This window comes from Ursus maritimus, unplaced genomic scaffold, assembly GCF_017311325.1.
Source record: "Ursus maritimus isolate PB19 unplaced genomic scaffold, ASM1731132v1 scaffold_28, whole genome shotgun sequence".
NCBI classification, from domain to species: domain Eukaryota; kingdom Metazoa; phylum Chordata; class Mammalia; order Carnivora; family Ursidae; genus Ursus; species Ursus maritimus.
The window spans coordinates 6,497,257-6,518,546 of record NW_024425341.1 but is presented as its reverse complement, the minus strand read 5'-3'; the positions used below and the strand labels follow the sequence as shown (position 1 = coordinate 6,518,546).

Here is a 21,290-nt window from a genome sequence, read left to right as displayed (position 1 = left end):
TTAACAGTCAGGAAATTCTTAAATTACAACTAATTCAAATCCTTTATGCTGCAGGCTAAGCCCCATTCCTTGGGCTGATAAACCCCGATATTTCCATTTCTCTGACTCATTCACTCAACTATAAATAAACTTATGAAGCATGCCCAGCTGAATTATATGAACATGGAGAAAAAAAGCTCTTAGGTTCTGATAGGATCAATCAGGAGGTTGGTCAGCTGGCAGGAGGGGGGATTTGTAGAGACAAGGTGAGGAGACAGGAGCCCTCACTGACAGAGATGGGCACACAGAGCCCAGGCAGCACTGCACAGCCCACTTGGGCGCTTAACCATACAATGCTGAAACATGCCAGCACAGACTCATCCAGAGCAAACCCAGCGCGAATGCCAAGCAGATATGCCTGGAAAACCAACGCTTTCCTTTCCCTGTGTCCTAAATCTGTCTACCACCACCATCTTGCCATCTTCTCTGTGCAAAAGCTTTTCATTTACTGAGCGCTGCAATTAAGTGGACTCTTTCACTTCTGCAAACAAAATAACTTCAGTGGCTGAATTCGAAACGCCCCAGTGTGACGCCGCTGCTGAACAGCCAAGGCTGCGGACCACGTGACGCCCTTTGACTGTGACACACGAGATCTAGATCCTGCTCCTGGGGCCACTACGCCTTCAGTCTGCGTTTACTGAGTACCTGAGCACCTCGAAGTGCAGAAGTGCAGACGCAGTCCCGGCCCTCAGGAAACCTCCCGTCCAGTCTGCAAGACGGGCGCACGCACCACCCACAGTGGACTGCGGGCAGGTGTTACAAAGGCAGGGAAGCTCCTGCTGTTAACCAAGCGCCGAGGAGGCTTTCATCCACTGTTACCCTCGCACCTCGCTGAGCTCAAGATTCTGTTCACTAAAACTGGGATAATAATTCCTTCTTCAGCTGTTGGATGGAGCTGTGGGGGCCTCAAAGGCCAAGGCTCCTAGAAAAGTATAAAGGGCAATTCAGAATAGGGGCTGTTTGTTGATGAACGACGGAATGGGGCTAATCCACGCATTAACAGACGTGCTAGGTTCCGCGGCGCCATAGGCCAGCGCGAGCCCAGGGCTAGAACGGTTGCAACTCGCTGGTACCTGTTCCGAAAAACAACACACTTGACCTAATGTGGGGGGGGAGGGAATCCAGAGCAAATTCCAAAGTTAGAACCTCGGAAAGCAACACCCTCAGTCACTCAGCACCCGCGGCCACGAGCGTCCTCCCCCACGTCACTCTCCAAGCACTCCGCACCGTCCCCACCCTGGAAACCCTAAACCGAGGTCTTGCCGGGCCGGACCGAGCCGCGGGCGCCCTCTGGCGGCCAGGCGCGGACTCTGACCGCTCGGAGCGCGGGGCGGGACTGACGAACTAAGGAGGGGCGTTCTTCTCGCGTGAACTAATGGCGTCATCAAAGCGACAGGCCCGGAAGGAAGTAGCGTGCGGAGGGCGTGGCGGTTTCTACGGTTGCACGGGGGTTCGGACGAGTACGGAGCGCCTGGAGGGACAGCCTGGTACGCGGCCCCCGCCCCTTAGTGTGCGCACTGGGCCTAGTTGAGGCTGCCGGCCGAAGCTCATCAGCCGTTCTCCCGGGCCCCAGCCCCAGCCAACTCTCTCCCTCAGGAGCGAGAAAGCAACCCCTTTCTGTTCCGTACCTTCCCCGCGAGCCCCAGGGAGCTTGGGACGCGCGACCCTCTCTCGGAAGAGGGCAGGGAAGGGGCGCGAGTTGGGGGCGGGGAGGGGGGGCATTTGCAGAAAGGACGCAGCTGCAGATCGGTAGCTGGAGTCCGCTACGGTAAAATAAGCGCCTCGCAGACGTCTGAGCCTGAGTTATGTTAGCCCCGGGAGGCAGAATCCACGCCCTGCGCGGGTGGGCCCAGGCACGCCTGACTGTGAACTTTGCTGTCAGTTACCATCGTTTTTCTAGATCCTTCAGTGATCAGGAAACGAGTCTTTAGTTGCCAGCTCTTTCTCATCCTGGTTCTTGAACGCAGTTGGACCCAGGTTCCCAGTCTTCCCACCCTGGGGAACCCTCTTTCTCCTCCAACCATGGGCTTGGGGACCTGTCAGGTGCAACGTGCCAGTCAAGTGTATGGGAGGGTGTATTCAGAGCCCTCTAACGTTTAGATCCAAAGGAATAACTGGGAAGGTGGACGAAAGGCCAGAGAATCCCACCATGGGAATTCTGCTCACATGCTGTCTCTGTCACTCCAGCATCTGAAAGGAGTAAATAATGGTTTCCTTTGAAATGGCAGGCAATTAGGACTGGGAGGCTCTGACCAGAATTACATAGCCACAACTGCCTGTCATTTGACATCCTCTGTAATTTGGGCAACATACTGCAGCTGCCTCTCTTCCCTTTTACTAGTATGAGTGACTCCAGTGACAGCACATTCGTGTTCACAGGAAGAGAAGGCTGTGCTCTGAACACTGCCCAATTGGCACTGGTTCTCTCTTGGGGCCCGGCTGTATCTGGAGCCACTGCCTTCTCGGGGAGGTAGGGAATATGATTCCACAGCTAAGGAAGCAGTGGGAATGTTGCCTGAGAACAAGGAGGAAAAGAGTTGTAGATCTAGCCGTGTGTTCATCCTACAACAGGCTGGGTCTGAGCCACTTACAGGGAGCTCAGCTTAGTGAGGTCCTCTCCCTGTCATAGCTTTTCTCCTGCATGTCAGACCACACACGTTTTCCTGCGTCTTTTTCCCTAGGATAAAGGTTCGCTGATGGCTCAGTTGGGAGCAGTTGTGGCTGTGGCTACCAGCTTCTTTTGTGCATCCCTCTTCTCAGCCGTGCACAAGATAGAAGAGGGACATATTGGGGTGTATTACAGGTAAGGAAGAAACAGAAGCTTGCAACTCCCTGTGAAATGACTCTCTTTCCTAGTGACTGTCTAGCAGATGCTATTGATTATCTGTGTCTACTGAATAGAAGAGTCTTTAGATCAAGCTGTGGTGTCCGTGACCATGGAGGGAGACATACACACACACTCTTTAATGCACATATATAGATCTAAATATAAAACTTAGAAGTCTTAAGTTGATGCCATGGGTGGTGAACGATAAATGCATCTAGAGATTTAGAGACAAAATCTAAAGGAAACGGGTGCTTACAGATCCTCTCTGAAACATTATTTTCTCCTACATCCCTTCTGGGCATCTTGGTGCCACAAGGTTACCTCCAATGAGCACCAGCTCTTGATGGCAACTTGAGGAGCTGGTCTGCTCTGCTAATGTGTACCCGCTCTTGAAAATTAACATTTCAGCAAAAAAGAAGAATCCTGCAGATTGATCTCTGTCAATCAAGGCAAGCCGTAGGGTCATGATTCTTACAAGAAAGGGCACCATTGCGTCACTGTTTATATTACTGCTCTTTTTTTGAAAAAAAAAAAATGTATTTTTTCCTTCATAATGCAAAGCAAAGAAGCACTTATAAATCTTGGGTTGCTTTTCTTGCAGTCACCTCCATGACCAAGTTTTTTTCTTTAAGTCTTTTACAAACTCCTTAATATGTGCCCAAGATGCTTATTCCTGGATTGCCAATAGCAAGTTCTAGAAGCCTTATTGGGCTCCACTCTCCCCTTTATTTCTCCCCACCTTCTGCTCATATGTCCCCAAAAAAGGCTTTTAATTTTGTTACCCTTTACATATAACGGTTCTAAACGTAATTCTACTGCCCAAAAAAGGTATGTAAATGATTTTTAAAGCATCCTTAAAATTAGTCTTTTGGTTGTTCATGTCCCTGGACCCCAACATTAGTGCCGTTAGTTGATAAATATGTTACTGGATTTAACTACCCCGTGTATTGCCACAAACTCAGCGGGTATGACAAAGTAAAATAGACTTCCTCTTCTGTTAGGGATTGCCAGGGGTCCTGCTGTCTCCATTCCACTTCACCCATGTGCCTGTTTTTCCTGCCACAAAAGCGTGAATAATGGTTTTATGTTTTGCCATCAGGCTTCCTAGAATATTAGGGTTGAGCTGAGAGGTGGGGGTCTGTGGACATGGCTCAGGCCCATGTCAATCTGTATGAAATGTTTATGGGGCTGTAGAGAAGGTCAGTGCAACTAGCATTGCTGTAATTGATACCTCTTGCTAAACTGCCTCTCTCTCCTCTACAGAGGGGGAGCCCTCCTGACTTCCACCAGCGGCCCAGGTTTCCATCTCATGCTTCCTTTCATCACATCATATAAGTCTGTGCAGGTAAACGGGCTCGTGGGGCATATTTGGGCCACTGCAGGTTTGGGGTGTTGGCAAACACATAATTTGGAATTATTTCCCATTAGATGAGTATAATGCCTATTCAAAGAATCGTGTGTGTGTGTGTGTGTGTGTGTGTGTGTATTAGTATCGTATGTATATATAATGAGGCTTCATGAACCACATACTCTAGAGCTTTATTTGATTGTTGAAATAGTTGAGTGGGGTCATTGCCTTGGCCCATAAGCCCCAGCTGGGAATTATTTCTTCACTTCAAGGTAGAGCCAGAGAAGAATCTATTCCGAATTTATAGAAGGAAGAGTAGGGTGTGTGTGTCTGTGTTTTCAATCACAGGCTACCAAGATAAATGGAAATAAAACGTGGTAATTGTGAAGTTCTTATTTGAACTTCATAGATGTGAACATAGTTTGGGGGGGGGAGAGGAAAGCTGGACTTGGTGAAGGGAAATGACATCTAAAGGAGGAGTAGGATTAGTGATGGCAGATGCAAAGTCTGGCTAAGATAGACTAGCCGTCTTTGAAATATGTCCAGCTAAGAAGGATAAGGAGATTCAGAGGATGACTTTCGAACTGACCCAGGAAGATATCCTGGGACACGTCCTCAGCATTCTCCCTGTTCATTCCTTCTGCCATTTCCTGTGCTTGATGGTGCTCAGAGGGCATTTGTGCCCAGAATCTTAGGAGTCTCACAGTAATGCCGAGAAGGGGCTGAGGCAAGTTAAATACAGAATCCTCTTGTTTCAAGACTAGTAAAGGAAGACAATAGGGGTAAAGACAGGTCTTAGGACTCCAATCCAGGGTCTTTTTTACTAAATCATTATTACTACACTTGATCATATGGTGATTCACTTACAGTGAAGCTGGGGTAGGTACCTTTGTTCATCTGAGTCTCACACCCTGTGTAAATAAGGAGAATTAGGTGGAGTATTCATGTTTAACAAGGCCAAAGCTCAACCCAGATAACCTCAAGGACCGGCCGTTCGGGATTCCAAAACTAAGTTACTGTGCTCGTCACTGCCCATTTTACAGTATTTTATGTCTCCTCTATTTCTAGACCACTCTGCAGACTGATGAGGTGAAGAATGTGCCTTGCGGGACTAGGTAAGGTGCCTGGAGTGAAGCAGTTAAACCTATGTCAGCGGAAGGGCTGTCTGGCTGCAGGTAGAGACAGTGAAAGGAGAAGCATTTCTTCTCGGTGGTTCTTACCAAGTTCCCTGCCTCCTCGCTACCTAGGTTCTGATTTGACTAGGACGTGCAGTGCAGTAGGGAAAATGACAGAAGGTAGACAGCTTCAGGAGGGCCTGGAATGCTGTGCTGAGTGTGGGCTTTTTCTGTTCCAAGTGAAGATCCACTGAAAGCTTTCAGCAGATAAATGACTTGATAGAGGAGAATAAGTTTAGCATAACCGGCTATGGAGCATGTCATAAAGGTAGGGGGTGACCTCAGGGTCTGGAAATCCAGACAGAGCACCACTCTAGTGGTCTGGTTGAAAAGAAAGAAGGTCTGAACTGGAGCAGAGTCACAGACCAGCACCACTAGGAAACATTCCGGCAGATCCAGAATTAGGACATTGCACAGGACAGCTGGCCTGCTTGCATCACAAGGAGGAGCTTTGGGTTGAAAAGGGGACCTGAGAGACATAAACAAAGCAATGGTGAGCCTTAATTAGAACTTGGTTCAAAAATACCATCTATGAAAGACAGGGGGACGGGATTAGTCAGCTCGGGCGGCCATAGGAGAGCGCCACAGACTGAGTGGAAACTCAGAGTCCAAGGTGCCAGCAGGGTTGGTTTCTGGCGAAGCCTCTTTTCCTCGCTTGCAGATGGTGACTTCGCCGTGTCCTCATGTGGCCTTTCCTCGGTGCACGCAGGGAGAAAATGCCTCTTTTCCTTTACCAGTCCAATCCGGTTGGGCCCCCACCCCAGTGACCTCATGGAGCCTTAATTACCACCTTATGGCCCTATCTCAGTACACAGTCGCAAGGGAGTTTTAGAGTTTTAGCAAATGGACTTTTGGAGGGCACACAATGCAGTCCATAACAGGAACAACTGGGGGAAATTGGAATAAGGATCTGGTATTAGAGGCTGTTAAGAAATTACTGCTAATTTTCTTAGGTTTGGGAATGGAGTTAGACTACATAGGAGAATGTCATAATCAGTGAGTGTTGCCCACGAACGTGTTAAGGGGGAAAGAGTATCATGACTGCAGCTTACTCAGAAACGTTCAGCATAGGGGCGCCTGGGTGGCGCAATCGTTAAGCGTCTGCCTTCGGCTCAGGGCGTGATCCTGGCGTTCTGGGATCGAGCCCCACATCAGGCTCCTCCGCTGGGAGCCTGCTTCTTCCTCTCCCACTCCCCCTGCTTGTGTTCCCTCTCTCACTGGCTGTCTCTCTCTGTCAAATACATAAATAAAATCTTTAAAAAAAAAAAAAGAAAGAAATGTTCAGCATAAAAAAGCAGATCAATCTGTAAGGTAAAATGGTAACACTTGCTAAATTTAGGTGTTTGTGTATGGACGTTAGTTGTATTCTTTCAATGTTTATGCGTAAAATTATTTATAATGAATTTTTGCGGGGAAAGGGAAGTGCTGAACCAAAGCGATGGTGAAGACAGTGAGAAACAGTAACCATAAAATCCCACTGTTGCCCTCTAAGTCCTGAGAATTCCTTGACTTGACTTCTCCCTTCAATGGATTGCTTTAATCCAAAGGCATTGCAGAGTCACCAGATAAGAACTATTCTTTTCTTACTGGCACCCAGAAGTTTCACTTTTCTCCTTATGGAGCTATTTTGAGGAGGTGTGGTTTCTCGGGAGATTGTGTTCTGGCTCTGAGCTCGGCAGATTCCTACCTGGAGACCTGTCATCCTTCTGGCCTCCCATGAACTCCTCTGCTCCTTTCCTGCCGAGTCACACACCCGATGCCGTCACCTAGAGACGGCACTATATTCCAGAGCCAGCTGCTGACTTTGTTCATTCCTCCCCCAACAGTGGTGGTGTGATGATCTACTTTGACCGAATTGAAGTGGTAAACTTCTTGGTCCCAAATGCAGGTACGCTTTTCCAGTTGACCTTCACCCCTGGCTTACCTTGCCCAGCATGTCCCTCCACCACGCCCCTCACCCCAGGTCTGTCCCAGCACCTCAGGCAGGGAGAGCCGCTGTATCTGAGAAAGGGAGGCCTGCCTTTTCTGACTCTGCGATCCCGCCCTCCCTGTCAGTGTATGACATCGTGAAGAACTACACTGCCGACTACGACAAGGCCCTCATCTTCAACAAGATCCACCATGAGCTAAACCAGTTCTGCAGTGTGCATACGCTTCAGGAGGTCTACATTGAGCTCTTTGGTAAGAAATCCGCCACTGGCCGTAGCATGGCTCAGCTACTGTTTCCCCCGCCGCCTGCTTCTGAGCTACCGTTGGGGAGGACGGGTTGCAACGGACAGGAAGTGTCAAAGAACCCGGTGCTTGGGAACTGGTCCCAAGGGAAATTTCTAGAAAATGTTGATGACAGTGGCAGAAGATCGTGAAAGCAAGTGAGCCTTGGGCACAGGAATCATGGTGGACTAGAGGACTCCTGGCCCAAATCAGAGGACTAGAAAGCAGGGCGTTCCCACTGTCCCTAAAACAGCGTTCTGTAATGAAGACAGGGTCCATTCTAAAAGAACCTTAGAGATTATCTAGTCCAACAGCCTCATTTTCAGATAAGGGGACTGAGGCTCCAAGGAGAAAGTTGCAGAGCTAGTTGGTAGCAGAGCTGAGGCTAAAACCTCCCTCTCCTGGCTCTCACTTCAGAGTGCTTCTCGGCCCGCCACACTGAATGAAGGGCCCCCGGGAAAGGTGAGGAGGACGGTAGGGTTCACATTTAATTCTAGAAGTGGGACAAGGACCGTAGCTGCTTAAAGTTCCTGGTTTCTTTAAGCCTGTACTCACGGAGATGAATAGGAAAACACGTAAAAGAATCCATGTGCTTAAGTACACACTTTTTGACCTTTTTAACCAGTCAAAGTAAACATAGCCTGACTTTAGCAACAAGAGAAACAGTTCAGTAATTGTTCTAGCTCTTTTGTGGTTAAGTGTTCTGTTTAAGCTTGCTGCCAGAAGTTTTCTAGTGGCCAGTGCTGAAAATAAATGATAGTGTAACAACTGTTCTTGATACTAGGACGGGACAGTGATTTTTCCCAGGAATCTTCATTAAAAAGGACCCTGAGAAAGGGCATCCGAAGACCCCAGCCAGAGAGGGCCGCTGTGGGCACTGCACTATCCCAGCCAGAAGGGGGGATCAGTCAGCACTCTTCCTACACTGGCCCATGAAACAGCTCCCATGTGAATTCCAGTAAGAGCAGTCAGGGCCAAAGCAAACGGCGTATCAGAAGACTCGGGCTCATTTCCAGGACCATAAATTTTCAGCCCCCACCCGCCGTATTCTTTGATGGAGTTCTTAATGGAAATAGTCTTCGCTGGGGCTTTTGTGGACGTCAGAGTCCGTTTTTCTTTTAGAAACTTCTAAAATGACTAGATTTCAATGGCTTGGCTCTCTTCGAACTACCTAGCACAGCCACTCCACCTTCCTTCCTCTTGAAAACGGGTGCCTGCCTTCTTTTTAGCTGCTGTAGTCTAGGGAAAGGCTGCCGCCTGACTCGAGAAATGTGCAAGAATTGTTTGTTCTTTTTCTTATTAAAGCTCAGTTTCCTTTTGGAAACTGGTTGCTATTTTCTGCAGCCTCTGTGATTTTATCTGGATGCCACAGGAAAAGGATACTCTCACATCCAGCTTGCGTAGAGGGGCTGCATAGGCACGTTGCTTTGAAAGATGTGCCCGGGGGTCTTCGGATTTCTGGGCTCTGATGAGCACTCTAGCCCCTTTGCCTGTCAGGTACATTCTCGAGCTGGTGTTTCCGTTTGCCCTGTACCCCCATACTTTCCTCCCCCCTGCCTACACAGTGTGACAACAACGTTTTCTGTCTTTCTTGATTGCAGATCAGATTGACGAAAACCTCAAGCTAGCTTTACAACAGGACCTGACCTCCATGGCCCCCGGGCTTGTCATCCAAGTAAGCATTGCCACAGGGGGGCGCACCTCTGCGGAAGGCCCACCCCCGCCCCCTTCCAAGGGATATTGTTTTTTTGCGCAGGAAGATCAAGGGCCAGTGGGAGCTGCTTCTGCCCCTCAGCACCCTCACCTTCACATCACGTGCTGTTTTTATTCTTCTCCAGGCTGTGCGGGTGACCAAGCCCAATATACCTGAGGCGATCCGCAGAAACTACGAGTTGATGTGAGTGTTCCCTCTGCCCAAGCTGTGCCCACCACTCTCTCCCACACCCCCGCCTCATCCCATCCCCGAGTTAACCGAGGCCGAGCCAGGTGCTTCTTCCCCTTCCTGAGTGTTCGCATCGCTCTGGGCTCTGTAACTGTGATGGAGAACCACGGGAGAAGCCCTTGCAAGCAGTGATGCTGTCAGAAGGGCCAGGGGGCGTTGTTTGTGCGTCGTGGCTCACACCAAAGAAGGTGGAGCGAAAGGTGGTTAAGTGGGCAGGCAGGTGCATTTTACCGAAGTAAATTACGCTTTATTTCCCACAAATGAGTTATTTTGGAGAACGAGAGCCATGTTACTGTTGCCACAGATCTGCTTGTACTTGGGACGTCGAACAGCCTTCCAGGAGAGAGTGAGAACTCAGTGTGCCTCTCCTCGGCAGACGTCCGGCTTCTCCGGGGGACAGTGAAGCTCCTCGGCAGCTTTGGCCATGGCGGCCTCACAGCTGCTTCCTTTTTTTGTCCCTGCAGGGAAAGCGAGAAGACGAAGCTTCTCATTGCAGCCCAGAAACAGAAGGTGGTGGAGAAGGAAGCCGAGACGGAGCGGAAGAAGGCCCTCATCGGTCCGAACGTGGTTCTGCGATCCCCTTACAGGGCGACGGGGCTGGAGGGGTTGGCGGGAAGCTGCGAGGTAGCCTCGGGCCCAGTTAGATCACACGGTCCTCCACACCCTTACCCAGGCACAGGAGTGCCTTTCATACTCCCGGAAGCAAAGCTGAAGTCGTCAGATCGTGGCCAGGGGCAATGAGTTTTGAGTCTCCCCTTATCTCTGAAATGAAAGGAACCTTTCCTGTTAATTCTTAATGGGTAACAATAATGGCTCATACCTATCCAGCAGGTATCATGAGCCATGTACTTTCCTAAGCACTTACGTGTGAATTACCTCACTCCTCACAACCACGAGGTGAGGTAGGTACTATCGTTAACCTCATTTCCCTGAACCGAAGACCAGAGGGGTTAAATAACGTGCCCGGGTCATACGGCAAGTAAGTGGTGGAAACGGGGTTCAGCCCCAGGGACTCCGTCCAGAGCCTGGTTCGTAACCACTATACCAGATTATCAACTGCTACTAACTGGCTCCCAAAGTGAAGCAGCAGGAAGAAACTGTTCAGACAGTATCTTATTCCTTAGACTCTCCCTTCAGGAGAAGTGCCCTTGTGACCTAGGGCAGAGGTTAGGGCTTGCTCCTCGCTTTCATCGGAGGGCCCAGGTCTCCCCATTTACCGTCTTGTGCTGATGTCATGGTACCACGCTCACTGGTACAGTCCACGTGTGCCTGTCACAGTGTCCCTCAGGGGCTCTCCCTCTGAGCTAACCCACCAGCCTGCATCAGGGACTCAGGAAAGGTGAAAGTTAGCCCAGCTTTTGAAATACCAGCACTCTGAACCTTTTCTCAACTTCATTTCTGTAGAGGCAGAAAAGGTGGCTCAGGTCGCAGAAATTACCTATGGGCAGAAGGTGATGGAGAAGGAGACGGAGAAGAAGATTTCAGAAATTGAAGGTGAGCACAGGTGAAGTGAATGCCCAAGGTTTCCTCATGCCCCACCCTGTGACAAGGGGTGGGAGAGTCATTTTCTTTGCTCTTTCACCTTTGTTCTAAGATGTGATGATTTCTTTGGAAAATCACTTTTTCTCTGTGCTTTGGGTCGAGATTGGGGGAGATACAGGCCAGGCTGGTGTCAGTTTCCCACTTCAGAGAGCATTCACTCACTCAACGGATGTCCACGGAGTGCGGCCAGGCATGCTTGTGTTAGGCCTAAGAAAAAAGGGAATCGTTTCAGTCCCTGCTGTCTGGGAAGGGTCTCAGAGCCTTGGAAGTGAGCGAAGAGGGGAGGCCGGAACAGCACGTCCTCCCTGTGCCTTCCCTGGCCCCCTTGCATGGCCGCGAACACCACAGCTGTGGTCTCTAAGTCTGCTCTCGGCACCCCCTGTAGTGGATACCAAGGCAGGTGTGACAAGGACACCTTTTCAGTACCAGCAACACTGGAGCTGGAGAAAATGTTTTCTTTGCTGGCTTTTCTGAACGTTAGTCAACTTCAGTTCCCTGCCCCCTAAGGCCTCAGCTCGTTCGCACCACCTACCCTTTCCTTCATGCGGTGCCTTAAATCAAGCAAATTCTAGGACAAAAAATGGGACCTCGAGGCCAGCTTCAAAGTGCGGTGTCCACTTGTAGTCACTATGGGGCCTGCCAGGCTTTGCGGGGTCCCGGTGAGGAGCCAACTAGGATTTTACAGATCAGTGGCTCCTCATTAGGGAGCTCTTAGCAAAACAAGACATTTTTATTTCTTAAAAAACATGTCATCAGGTGCTCAGGCCACTTGAGTGGGCCGCATGCAGCCAGCACCCCAGCCAGACGGCACACTCCTTCTGCCCAGGGCCGCGCTGAGGGTGTGCAGTAAGGACCCACCACAGACTGGCCGTTCTTCCTGGCTTCGGGCTGTGGATACGACTCACAGGAGGCTGGCCTCATTCCCAAGGCAAGGGAGCAAGCATCAGAAAGTCTGCATCAGCTTGACAGAAAGCTAGTCAACGCGGATGAAGGCAGCGTGTCGCGTGCACAGTGGAAGTTGAAATAGGTCTTCAGCCAAACAGGTGGTAGTCTGGACCGTGGCATGTAGTTCCCGTATTTAGAGTTCTGCCAGCTTAACCACTGTTAACGAGTACCTTTTTTGAAATGACAGGTGGAAATAAAAAGGGAAATGAAGTTGGAGAGGGACCGAGCTGTTTTCTGTTTGTAGCATTCGGTTTGGGGTGGAGCCCCCTCCGGCTGTAGTCCGAGCCACGGCTGGGCTCCTGGTGCTTTTGCTGTGCAGCCCAAGAGGGATGAGGTGGGGAGCTCTGGAGCTGGAGGTGGGACAGGGCCCCACGCGTCTTCCCCGCCAGGAAGCGGCAAGAGGAGTAAGCGCGTGGGAACGGGAAGTGTCTCTTGGCAGCCGTGCTCTTCCCGAGACTGCTGTCACGGGTGTTGCTGGGCACGGCAACAGATGGCTCATCGTTAGTCCCCACCACGGGGAGATGCCGTGCAAGCACCTCTTCGGTATGGTTGATTTTCACGGCGACTTGTGAAATAGGAAGCAATGCCTCTTTCCGCATTTCACGGAGGAGGAAACCAAAGCACAGAGGAAAAAGAGCGGTCTGCCCAAGGTCGCAGAGGCAGTCGGGGGAAGGTGCCAGGGCCCGGTGTCCTGGTGGCCTCTGCACCGCCCTGTCTGCCCTCTTGCCCTCAGATGCTGCGTTTCTGGCCCGGGAGAAGGCAAAGGCTGACGCGGAGTGCTACACCGCCATGAAGCTCGCCGAGGCCAACAAGGTAAAGCCCGGGGCCACGTGGGGAAGAGAGGGAGGGTGTATTTGGCTTTGGGCCAAAGCTCCCGGTGTGGGATGGCCGGCACCACCACCAGAGCCCCTCCTGGCCGGAAGGGATGGCCGCTGTGCTGTGGGGGACAGGGGCTGCCCTTTCCCTGAGCCGAGCCCCAGCAGAAGTTTAATTGTTGTGTGAGAGACGGAAACAGCCCTGACCTCGCAGGTCCATTAGGGCTCTGTCACTATGAGAGCAGTGAGGCCAGGAAGAGTCGAGAGGGCACATCGCTTTGACAGAGACCCTCTCCCTGTGAAGAGTGAAGGGTGCCACCCGGGCCCTTCTCGAGGCCGGCCGCACCTCGTCTCCTGCCGTCTGTTTCTTGCAGCTGAAGCTGACCCCAGAGTATCTGCAGCTGATGAAATACAAGGCCATCGCGTCCAACAGCAAGATCTACTTTGGCAAAGACATCCCGAACATGTTCGTGGACTCTGCGGGCCGCCCGGGCAAGCAGTTCGAGGGGCTGGCTGACAAGCTGAGTTTCGATGACGAGCCCTTGGACGTAGACCCTGAGGAGAACTGACGGTGTTTGTACACAACCTCGGATGACACTTAAAAGAGATCTTTATTTTTTAATGATGAACCGGGATGCTCCTCCCTCCCACACTACCTGCTTTGACTCTCTTCCACATTCTGTGGTGAAAAAAGAAGAAATGGATTTAAATCTATTCCCCTTCCTGGGAAGGGAGGGCGGGGATTGATGATTTGGGGTCTTATTCAGGTAAGCGGGTTAGGTGACTTCTGTTAAGGTGGGTGAACCATGGGCTTGACCTTTGACCTCCAGACACTAATTTTAGCCCTTTGAAGCTGGCTTAAGTAGGGATTCGATCATCACAGAGTGGGAGCAATAGAGGGTGTTGCCTGCAGGTGATTTGCGGTCCCAGATTTGGGGCGACGCGATCCAGTCTTCTCACCTCTGCCTCCAGGGCGGGAGGTGCCTGCGGTCGGGGCTTAGCACCTGGGCAGCTGCGGGCTCGTGAGTGTGCCAGCAGAGCCGGGGGGCACCAGCCGCAGAGGACGTTGGGCTCTGCTGGTATTTTTGTGGGCATACATGAGTTTAGAGGCGCGCTCTCCCGAGCCCTCACGAGGAAGGACTGGTGCTAGGTTTTGCGAGCTTTTCTCTCCTACCCTCCTTGCCCCAGGGCTTAAAGAGCCGTGGTTTCTGACTACATTCCAGAGTCCGGGTTTGGGCACCAGCCCACAATTCTTCTTAAAACTTTTCACCTCTTCTGCGACATGGGTTTTTTTTCCCCCCTCGAATCTGTTCGTTGATTCCACTCAGCATTAGGAAGATAGGAACAAACGACCCAAGTGTCTTACCGCTGCTGAAGGGTCATCGTTCCATCTCTCGGCCACCGTGGTACCTGCTTGGCAAACTGCGTATGTTCCTTGAGAGCTGGTGTCTGTCTTACTGTGAGGTTCTGTGTCGAAGAGCTCTTCTGGGGGTGGAGGAAGGTCACCTGAAGGATCTCCTCGTCTTAATGCTGGCGGTCTGTCTGACAGATAAAAGGGAGCCCACTAAGTAGCATATGTTCTGAAGCCTAGGGTGCCGACAGCCACACAGGGGTCAGACTGAACGCTCTCTCTCCAGAGACAGCTGTGGGGTACACGTCAAGAGTTCGTGCCCAGGTCCCTGGATCGGAAGGGCTGCATCAAAATCTGTTCATATGTTTTGGGGGGTTTCTTTCGTTTCTAATTAGGAAGATTTTGTGTCACTCTGAGAGATTTGGGATAGAGGAGAACAAACATGAAAGAAAGGTTTTCTTGTATCCTGAGATTGGAGTGGGAGGAGGGGGTCCAGCTTAGGTAGGCCGTGAGTTGTGTACCAGATCGTTAGGCTATCCCCGTTTAACTTGCAGGAACGTTGGTATTTTCCATGACAAATTCTGGCTTAGGATCTGGCCCTGTAATTAGCTGCCCTCCCCACCGCTACCACCAAAGAAACTACCATTGTACCCCTTTTCGCTCAGTGATACTATGAACGATACTTTCTGGCACAGATCCCCACCTCATTTTTGGGTCCCCTGCCCAGACTTCTGCTTTACTGAATGGCCCCAGAATCCGGGCCAGCTTGCTCCCAAGTAGCATCAGGCTTGTCGAGAGTTTGGGGAGCCTCCAGCCTGCTTAGTTAGAAACAAAATGTTAACTCCTCTTAATTCAAATGTTGCCCATTCCTGTTCTAATTGCTGGGACTTAGAATTCTCAAACCACTGGTCCTGGTCACACTTTGTGCAAGCAGCCGGCCGTTCATGGGCATGATGGATTTTAATGTGCTCAGAAGTGCTTGCAGAAGACAGTCAGTCTCCCAAGGCCAACATAGGCTATCCATTGTTCAGATACACTCACCCTCCCATCCCAGTGCCATTAACCACTTGTAGGAGAACACGACCCATGACATCCGGCATCCCCGATTTTCATACTTGCTCCCTGTACTCCGAGACTTGCTGCCTGGGCCTCAGAAAACACTACTTCAGTAGAATAAAAAGCACGCTGTCTCCACCTCTGACTAGCACGTTTGCTCAGGCTCTTCGCTTGAAAGCCCACTACTAACATCCTGTGATGGCTTGTCCCTTGCACTAGATACACTCGAACCACCAAAGAACCTCAATAAAGTAAAATCGCACTGCCCCTGCCTCCCTCAATGCTAATGTTGCCCCCTCTTGGAACAAAAAACAGAAATGTCATAGTGCCCCCTCAGTTTAAATTCCATGGTTATCTGCTCCTGCCTGAGTCGTCAAATCATGGAAGTCAGCGGTTTCCTCAGCATGGGACAACTAATGAATCTGTGCGACTCTGTGTCTTCAGCACTCACTAGAAAATCTGATCTTCAAACATTTGAATTCTAAACACGTAAAATGTGACAGCCTACACTTTTGTAGGCAGTAAAGTCATGGCTGCTATTTGTAAACAGAACTTCTATCAAAACAAGTAACTGTTTATAAAATTCAGTTTTTGTAGGATTTTTCCAAGGAAAAGTCACCTTGGTTGAATGTTTCTCATTAAACTTTACAGAAGTGGTTCATACTTAGTACTGTTTTTAATCACCTTTTTAATATAAGGACAGAATATTTGCAAGGAAGCCAAAGTTTGTTAATAATTTTTATATGACTAAAATAAAATAAATTTGAAGGGATCTGTGGTCATATTAACTTGAAGGAGGAAAAAAACATAATTGAAAGAATTTTGGCAATATATTGATCCCAAAAAAAGTTGTTTTCTAAATGATCTGTTGTAATTACTGTGGGTCTATGTATCTTTCAGCACTGATGACTTTGCCATTTCCAGAGAGTAAGTAGTGAAAGTAAGATCGTCGTCTTTACTGACTTACCAATTTAAGTTTGGTTGAAGATAATCCTCAGTTGAGAATAAATCTGTGTGTTGGCTGGTGTCTGCTCTGTGTCTGTGAACTTAACTGGCTACTTCATTAGTTCTGCTCAGTAGGGTTCGAGCCACTATTTCTATTGCTTCCTTAGAAAAGAGGTAATAGCCAACCAGTTTGTGTTTGTATTTCCATTTCTTTTTATTTCTGCTTTTGTGTAAGCTGGTGATTGAACAGTCAAAATCAGTTCTACTTTCAAAGAGCCCCAGCAGGTTAATGACCCCCTTTGTAAACGAGAAGTGATTTTTGTTACATTAATCACTCTATAAAAAATATGCTGGATTAATTACCTTGGGTTGATAGCTGGAGGAATTGTTTTAGACGACATGAAAGGTGTGAATTTATATCTCAGTTTTATTTTCAGTCTTGCTAAATAAAATCATTCTTCTTTGTAATTTACTTTTTTATTAAATGAAATTTAGCAGCAGCTAATATTAGGATAGGTGATATAGAGAAATAAAACGTCCCTCCCTAGCGAGTGGAGTGCAAGATCACCCTAAAAATATATTCAGATGAATATCCCCATTATCAATGTAGAAACAATAAATAATTTGTAAACATGGCATGAGTCTTGGTAGGTGCTATGGAAATCGATCATTCTAAAGAAGCCATTCACTGCTGCAGTTCTGGCCCCAAGGGTAGAGACACTTTCACTTGACCCAAAACTTTTTGATATCAATTCAGTGAGAAAGTCCCAGTCTCTACTCTGGAAAGCTGCCCAGCCTAAAGCTGCCAAATAAAATACACGACGCTTGGTTCAATTTGAATTTCATATAAACAACTAATAAATTGCAGTACAAGTATGTCTCAAATACTGCAGGAGACATACGAGAAAATTATTTGTTATTTATATGACACACACACATTGAACTGAATATCCTGTATTTTTATTTGCCAGACGTGGCAACCCGAGCCCAGGCTTTCTCAGGTTTTTTAATGGTGCTCTCAAACTTTCTCTATTGGTCTGAGAGCCACTACAAAATAATACAAACTTACAGGTGAATAGGTAAGTTAAGAATGTAGTCCCTGGGGTTAGCCTGCCATGATTCAGATCCCTGCTCGACTACTTCCTATGTATCTGGTCTTAAATAAATTATTTAACCTCTCTGAACTTCAGTTTCTGCACCTATAAAATGGGTTGAGTGGATTAAATGAAATCGTGCGTGTGAAGGGGTTAGCTCTGGGCCTGCTATGTATAACGTTTTCAGTCATCTGGGAAAACAAGCTAAAAAGCGCACAGCTATTAAGCGGGTACCGCTAAGTGGAAAATCAAAAAGATGTGATAACACGGAATAAGATTACAGATTGCATAGCGCAGAGAGAGAAAAGGGAACTATTGGAATGCAGCACACAGTATTGAGAATGCGAACATATACAGAAATGTCATATGCACAAAATAAGCAGATTTGTCCCTCGTGAGAGGAATTCCCAGTTTGGGGCTCCAGTTTGAAAAGAAAGACTTTTAAAAGGAGGCTAGCAAAACAAAAAGTAAAAAAATAAAGCCAGGGGCACCCGGGTGGCTCAGTTGGTTAAGTGTGTGCCTTCGGCTCAGGCTTAGATCATGATCCCAGAGTCCTGGGATGGAGCCCTGTGTCCCCTGCATCAGGCGGGGGACGGTGGGCTCCCTGCTCAGGGGGGATTCTGCTTCTCCCTCTCCCTTTGCTCCCTGCCCCCCTCCCCCGCTCATGCTCTCTCTCAAACTCTTTTAAAAATTAAGAAAAAAAAAAAAATGAAAGCCCATGGGTTGACCCCATAAAAGGCAGAAGGGGAATTTAATGACTTCACTTTATAAAAGTTGCATAAGGGTTGGCTAGGTATTCTCTAGCTCCTCCGAGACCAATGAAGAGGAAATTAGCTTGCAGAATAGAGCATTTTAAAAGATTTCACTTAAGATTGGCTAAAATTTGAAATCAGGGGAAGTAGTTGTGTACAAATAGAAAATAAATCCAGGGATTAATATGAATAACATTTCCTTCTCTGATGGTCTTCAGAAATTGGAGAGAGTCTATGCTGTTTGGAATAGTTTAAATGTCATTCTTTCTATATGAAAGACCAAATGATCTCTGAAGGTCCTCCCCAGGTCTGTGGTTCTAGAATCTATATTCACATTTCAAAAGCCAAATGTGACAGCATGTTTGCTGAGGGATTGTTGTCATGGCTTCTCTACCTCAATTCATTTAAACTGGGACATGGGCATTATTTCTCCATTTCTCTTTAGAGCCAAGTAACCAAGCAACTGTAATTTTCTATTATTTTATCTTTTTTTATCCCCCAAAAGAATCACAGTAAGCTCAGAAAGAAGCAGTTTTAAAATCCATGAGTGTTTTTCTCATAATTCAGGGCCTCAGACAACAGAGGTGAATGTTTTAAATGCTTAATGGCATCTATGGGGAATAAGTATACTAGATTTTTATAAAATTATACAGTCTGTTCCTCTGGGTATTTGGCTTTTTAATCTTTCCCTCTTCCTCTTTGTCCTTGCAAACTGTTGGAGCAATTTGAAGACAGTTACAGGTGATGAAGTGATTGTGGACCTCCATTCCCAAGGATTAGGGAAGAATGAGGTATTAAATTAGATGGTTGATGTCCCAGGAAGTGGAAGAGAAGAAACTAAAAAAATAAGGAGAAAAAAGTGGAATAAAATTCATTCAAAAGGATAGCTGAGAAGTAAAGACATTGGAAAATGTGAAATGATGAGACCAGGGTCACCTTCATCTTTCTGTCTTTACTTTCATTTTCATAAGATTATAGAATGTTAGAGGTGAAAAGCATCTTAGAAGTGAATCCACAGTAAAGCCTGTCTTATTCATCCTGGTCTCCTCCCAAGTTATCTTTATAGAGAAATGCCCCTATGTATGTTGACTGAATAGACAGGGTGGGGGAACTAACATTTGTTGAACATTTGCAACTTGCTTTGGGGGAGCACTCTGCTAAGTGTCTTACACATGTTATCTTGATTGATCCCCACTGCACCTCTGAAGGAGATATTGACTTGGTTTTATAAATGAAAAATTGAGTACTTCAGTAACTTACCCAATATCACAGTTTAGGGAGGAAACCAAGATTCAATGTGTGTCAGTCCTATGCCACCACTACCCAGTCTTGGCACCACTGTCCTTATTAGCTTGAAATCTTAAGTCACTCTTCTGATGCCTTTCTGGGAGCCACACACCCATACAATATGGGGAATGGGGGTGGGGGAGGATGACCTTAAAATTCAAAGAAGACACCTGACCTATTAATTGAAATTAATTGAAGATTCCTGCTTGTTGTCATAATAACCTATCCCCTGGATTGTATGTACATTCTTTAGATCTGTTGAGGTATTTATGGTTTTTAAAATGTTTTCCAGGGGTGCCTGTGCGGCTCAGTCAGTTAAGCGTCCGACTCTTGATTTTGGCCCAGGTCATGATCTTAGGGTCATGGGATAGAGCCCCGAGTCAGACTCTGTGCTGGGTGTGGAGTCTGCTTAAAGATTCTCTCCCCCCCCTCCTTCTCCCACTGCCCTTCCCTGCTTGTGTACTCTATCTAGAATGAATGAATGAATGAATGAATGAATGAATGAATGTGTTTGAAGTACCCTGTCACTTTAAGTATCTCATGTTCACCCCATCTTTCTCTATACATCTCTTCACCATGGTCCTGGTAGCTGTAATCCCCTTTGCTCCTCCCACCGCTGACTGCTGCCTAGCGCCTTTCAATTTGCTATCTCTACAGCGAACTATTCACACCATGAAAGGCTGTTCTAGTCATTTTTTAATTGTTATCAGTAGAAATTATCAAGTGCAGAGCCATTTTATTTGAGCACAATTACTACTAATGTCTTTGGCAACCCAAATTTACAGATAACCCAGTTACCTCTACCTGGTAAAGAGAAACTTCCCAAAAAGTGGCCCTTGATGGCAAACACCCTAGGTTCTGCTCAAAAGTGATTTTCCCAGAGCACAACATATGAAATTTTATCTCAGTTCCTGGGGTCTGGGAAGATTGTGAGAGAAGAAAGAATATTGCCCTTTATTTCCTGAAGATTGGAAGTAAGCCAAGTCACCCCAAGACAACTTGAGGAACAAACTTTGGCCTTTTCTCCAACATAATAGCATCCCACTTCATTAAGTTGAAATGTTTGAGAATCTTTAAGCAGTACAGCCAAAAGCGCTTTCCTTTACACAATCCATCTCTTTCTACCTACCCACAGCACCTACTTTTTCACCATCTATCAAACTTTGCATTTTACTGTGTTAGACTTTATATTGTTTGGCTCCTGCTCACGTTTATGGCCTTCACATTGCCCAGAGCTGAACACATAGGATATTCCAAGAATTAGACTGAATGTGTGCCGAGGTCATGCTAGACCATTTAAGCTGTCTGTGCTCTCCGATAAGGGAGGGCTAGCGGCAGGTGGCTACGGAAACACGGATACCCGGAACTGAGGCATGCTGTAAATCAAAATGACACACTGTTTTGTAAATTAAGTACAATAAAAAAAAATCTCATGGCTCCTGGCTGACTCAATGGGTAGAGCATGCGACACTTGATCTTCGGATTCTTAAATTCAAGCCGCACTTGGGTGTAGAGATTACTTTAAACAAATCTTAAAAAAAAAAAAAAACAACCTCAGTAAGTTTTCCTATTGGTTACATAGTGAAACCTTATTTTGGAGATACTGGGTTAAATGTATTCATTAAGACGTTTTACTTTTTACGCGCCTATTGGAAGTTCTTTAATTACTTGTGTGAATCGCATATTCTCATCGGACAGTACTGGTTTCAAGGACCACGAGAAGAAATAACCCTACATTTGAATCATGCCGTGTTCTTTAGAAACAGTTTTCATTTCTATCTCTTAACGGTTCCTCACGAGGCTCATCTGAGGCACTAAGAGCCAAGTCTCCCGCTCTAGCAGCTTCGAGTCCTGGTCCTCGCGCAGAAATCTCAGTTCACAGTTCTTTGAACGCCAGGGACAGGCAAATCTGTGGGGCATTTGGAAGAGGACGAGGACCCAGGAACAGGCCTATTTTTTTT

General features: G+C 47.7%; 1 protein-coding gene and 1 long non-coding RNA gene across 3 annotated transcripts; one reads left to right on the top strand and one right to left on the bottom strand.

Moving 5' to 3' along the window:
- The first annotated feature begins 1,433 nt into the window (after positions 1-1,433).
- Positions 1,434-16,278, top strand: ERLIN2 (ER lipid raft associated 2). 2 transcript variants are annotated; one of them, XM_040643267.1, is made up of 12 exons: positions 1,434-1,526; positions 2,721-2,842; positions 4,130-4,211; positions 5,283-5,329; positions 7,216-7,277; positions 7,445-7,570; positions 9,202-9,275; positions 9,439-9,497; positions 10,007-10,098; positions 10,947-11,036; positions 12,763-12,842; positions 13,219-16,278. In XM_040643267.1, the coding sequence occupies exons 2-12, from the start codon at positions 2,736-2,738 to the stop codon at positions 13,411-13,413; spliced, it is 1,014 nt and encodes a 337-aa protein (XP_040499201.1). In that variant the 5' UTR covers positions 1,434-1,526; positions 2,721-2,735; the 3' UTR covers positions 13,414-16,278. The 2 variants fall into 2 exon arrangements, with proteins under 2 accessions (XP_040499201.1, XP_008684811.1); XM_008686589.2 differs by lacking the exon at positions 1,434-1,526 and adding an exon at positions 1,551-1,807.
- LOC121105643 lies at positions 10,109-12,751 on the bottom strand. Its single transcript, XR_005838243.1, has 3 exons — positions 11,943-12,751; positions 11,125-11,291; positions 10,109-10,304 (listed from the first exon to the last, which is right to left on the bottom strand). It is a non-coding gene; the product is annotated as an uncharacterized LOC121105643 (long non-coding RNA).
- Positions 16,279-21,290: the final 5,012 nt, after the last annotated feature.

What these genes read in the sequence shown, in the direction of transcription:
- ERLIN2 (XM_040643267.1), top strand. Translation starts at nt 2,736, where the DNA reads ATGGCTCAGTTGGGAGCAGTTGTGGCTGTGGCTACCAGCTTCTTTTGT. An exon ending in CGCAGAAACTACGAGTTGAT is followed by an intron (nt 9,498 to 10,006) that starts GTGAGTGTTCCC and finishes TTGTCCCTGCAG; the next exon opens with GGAAAGCGAGAAGACGAAGC. An exon ending in AGCTCGCCGAGGCCAACAAG is followed by an intron (nt 12,843 to 13,218) that starts GTAAAGCCCGGG and finishes TGTTTCTTGCAG; the next exon opens with CTGAAGCTGACCCCAGAGTA.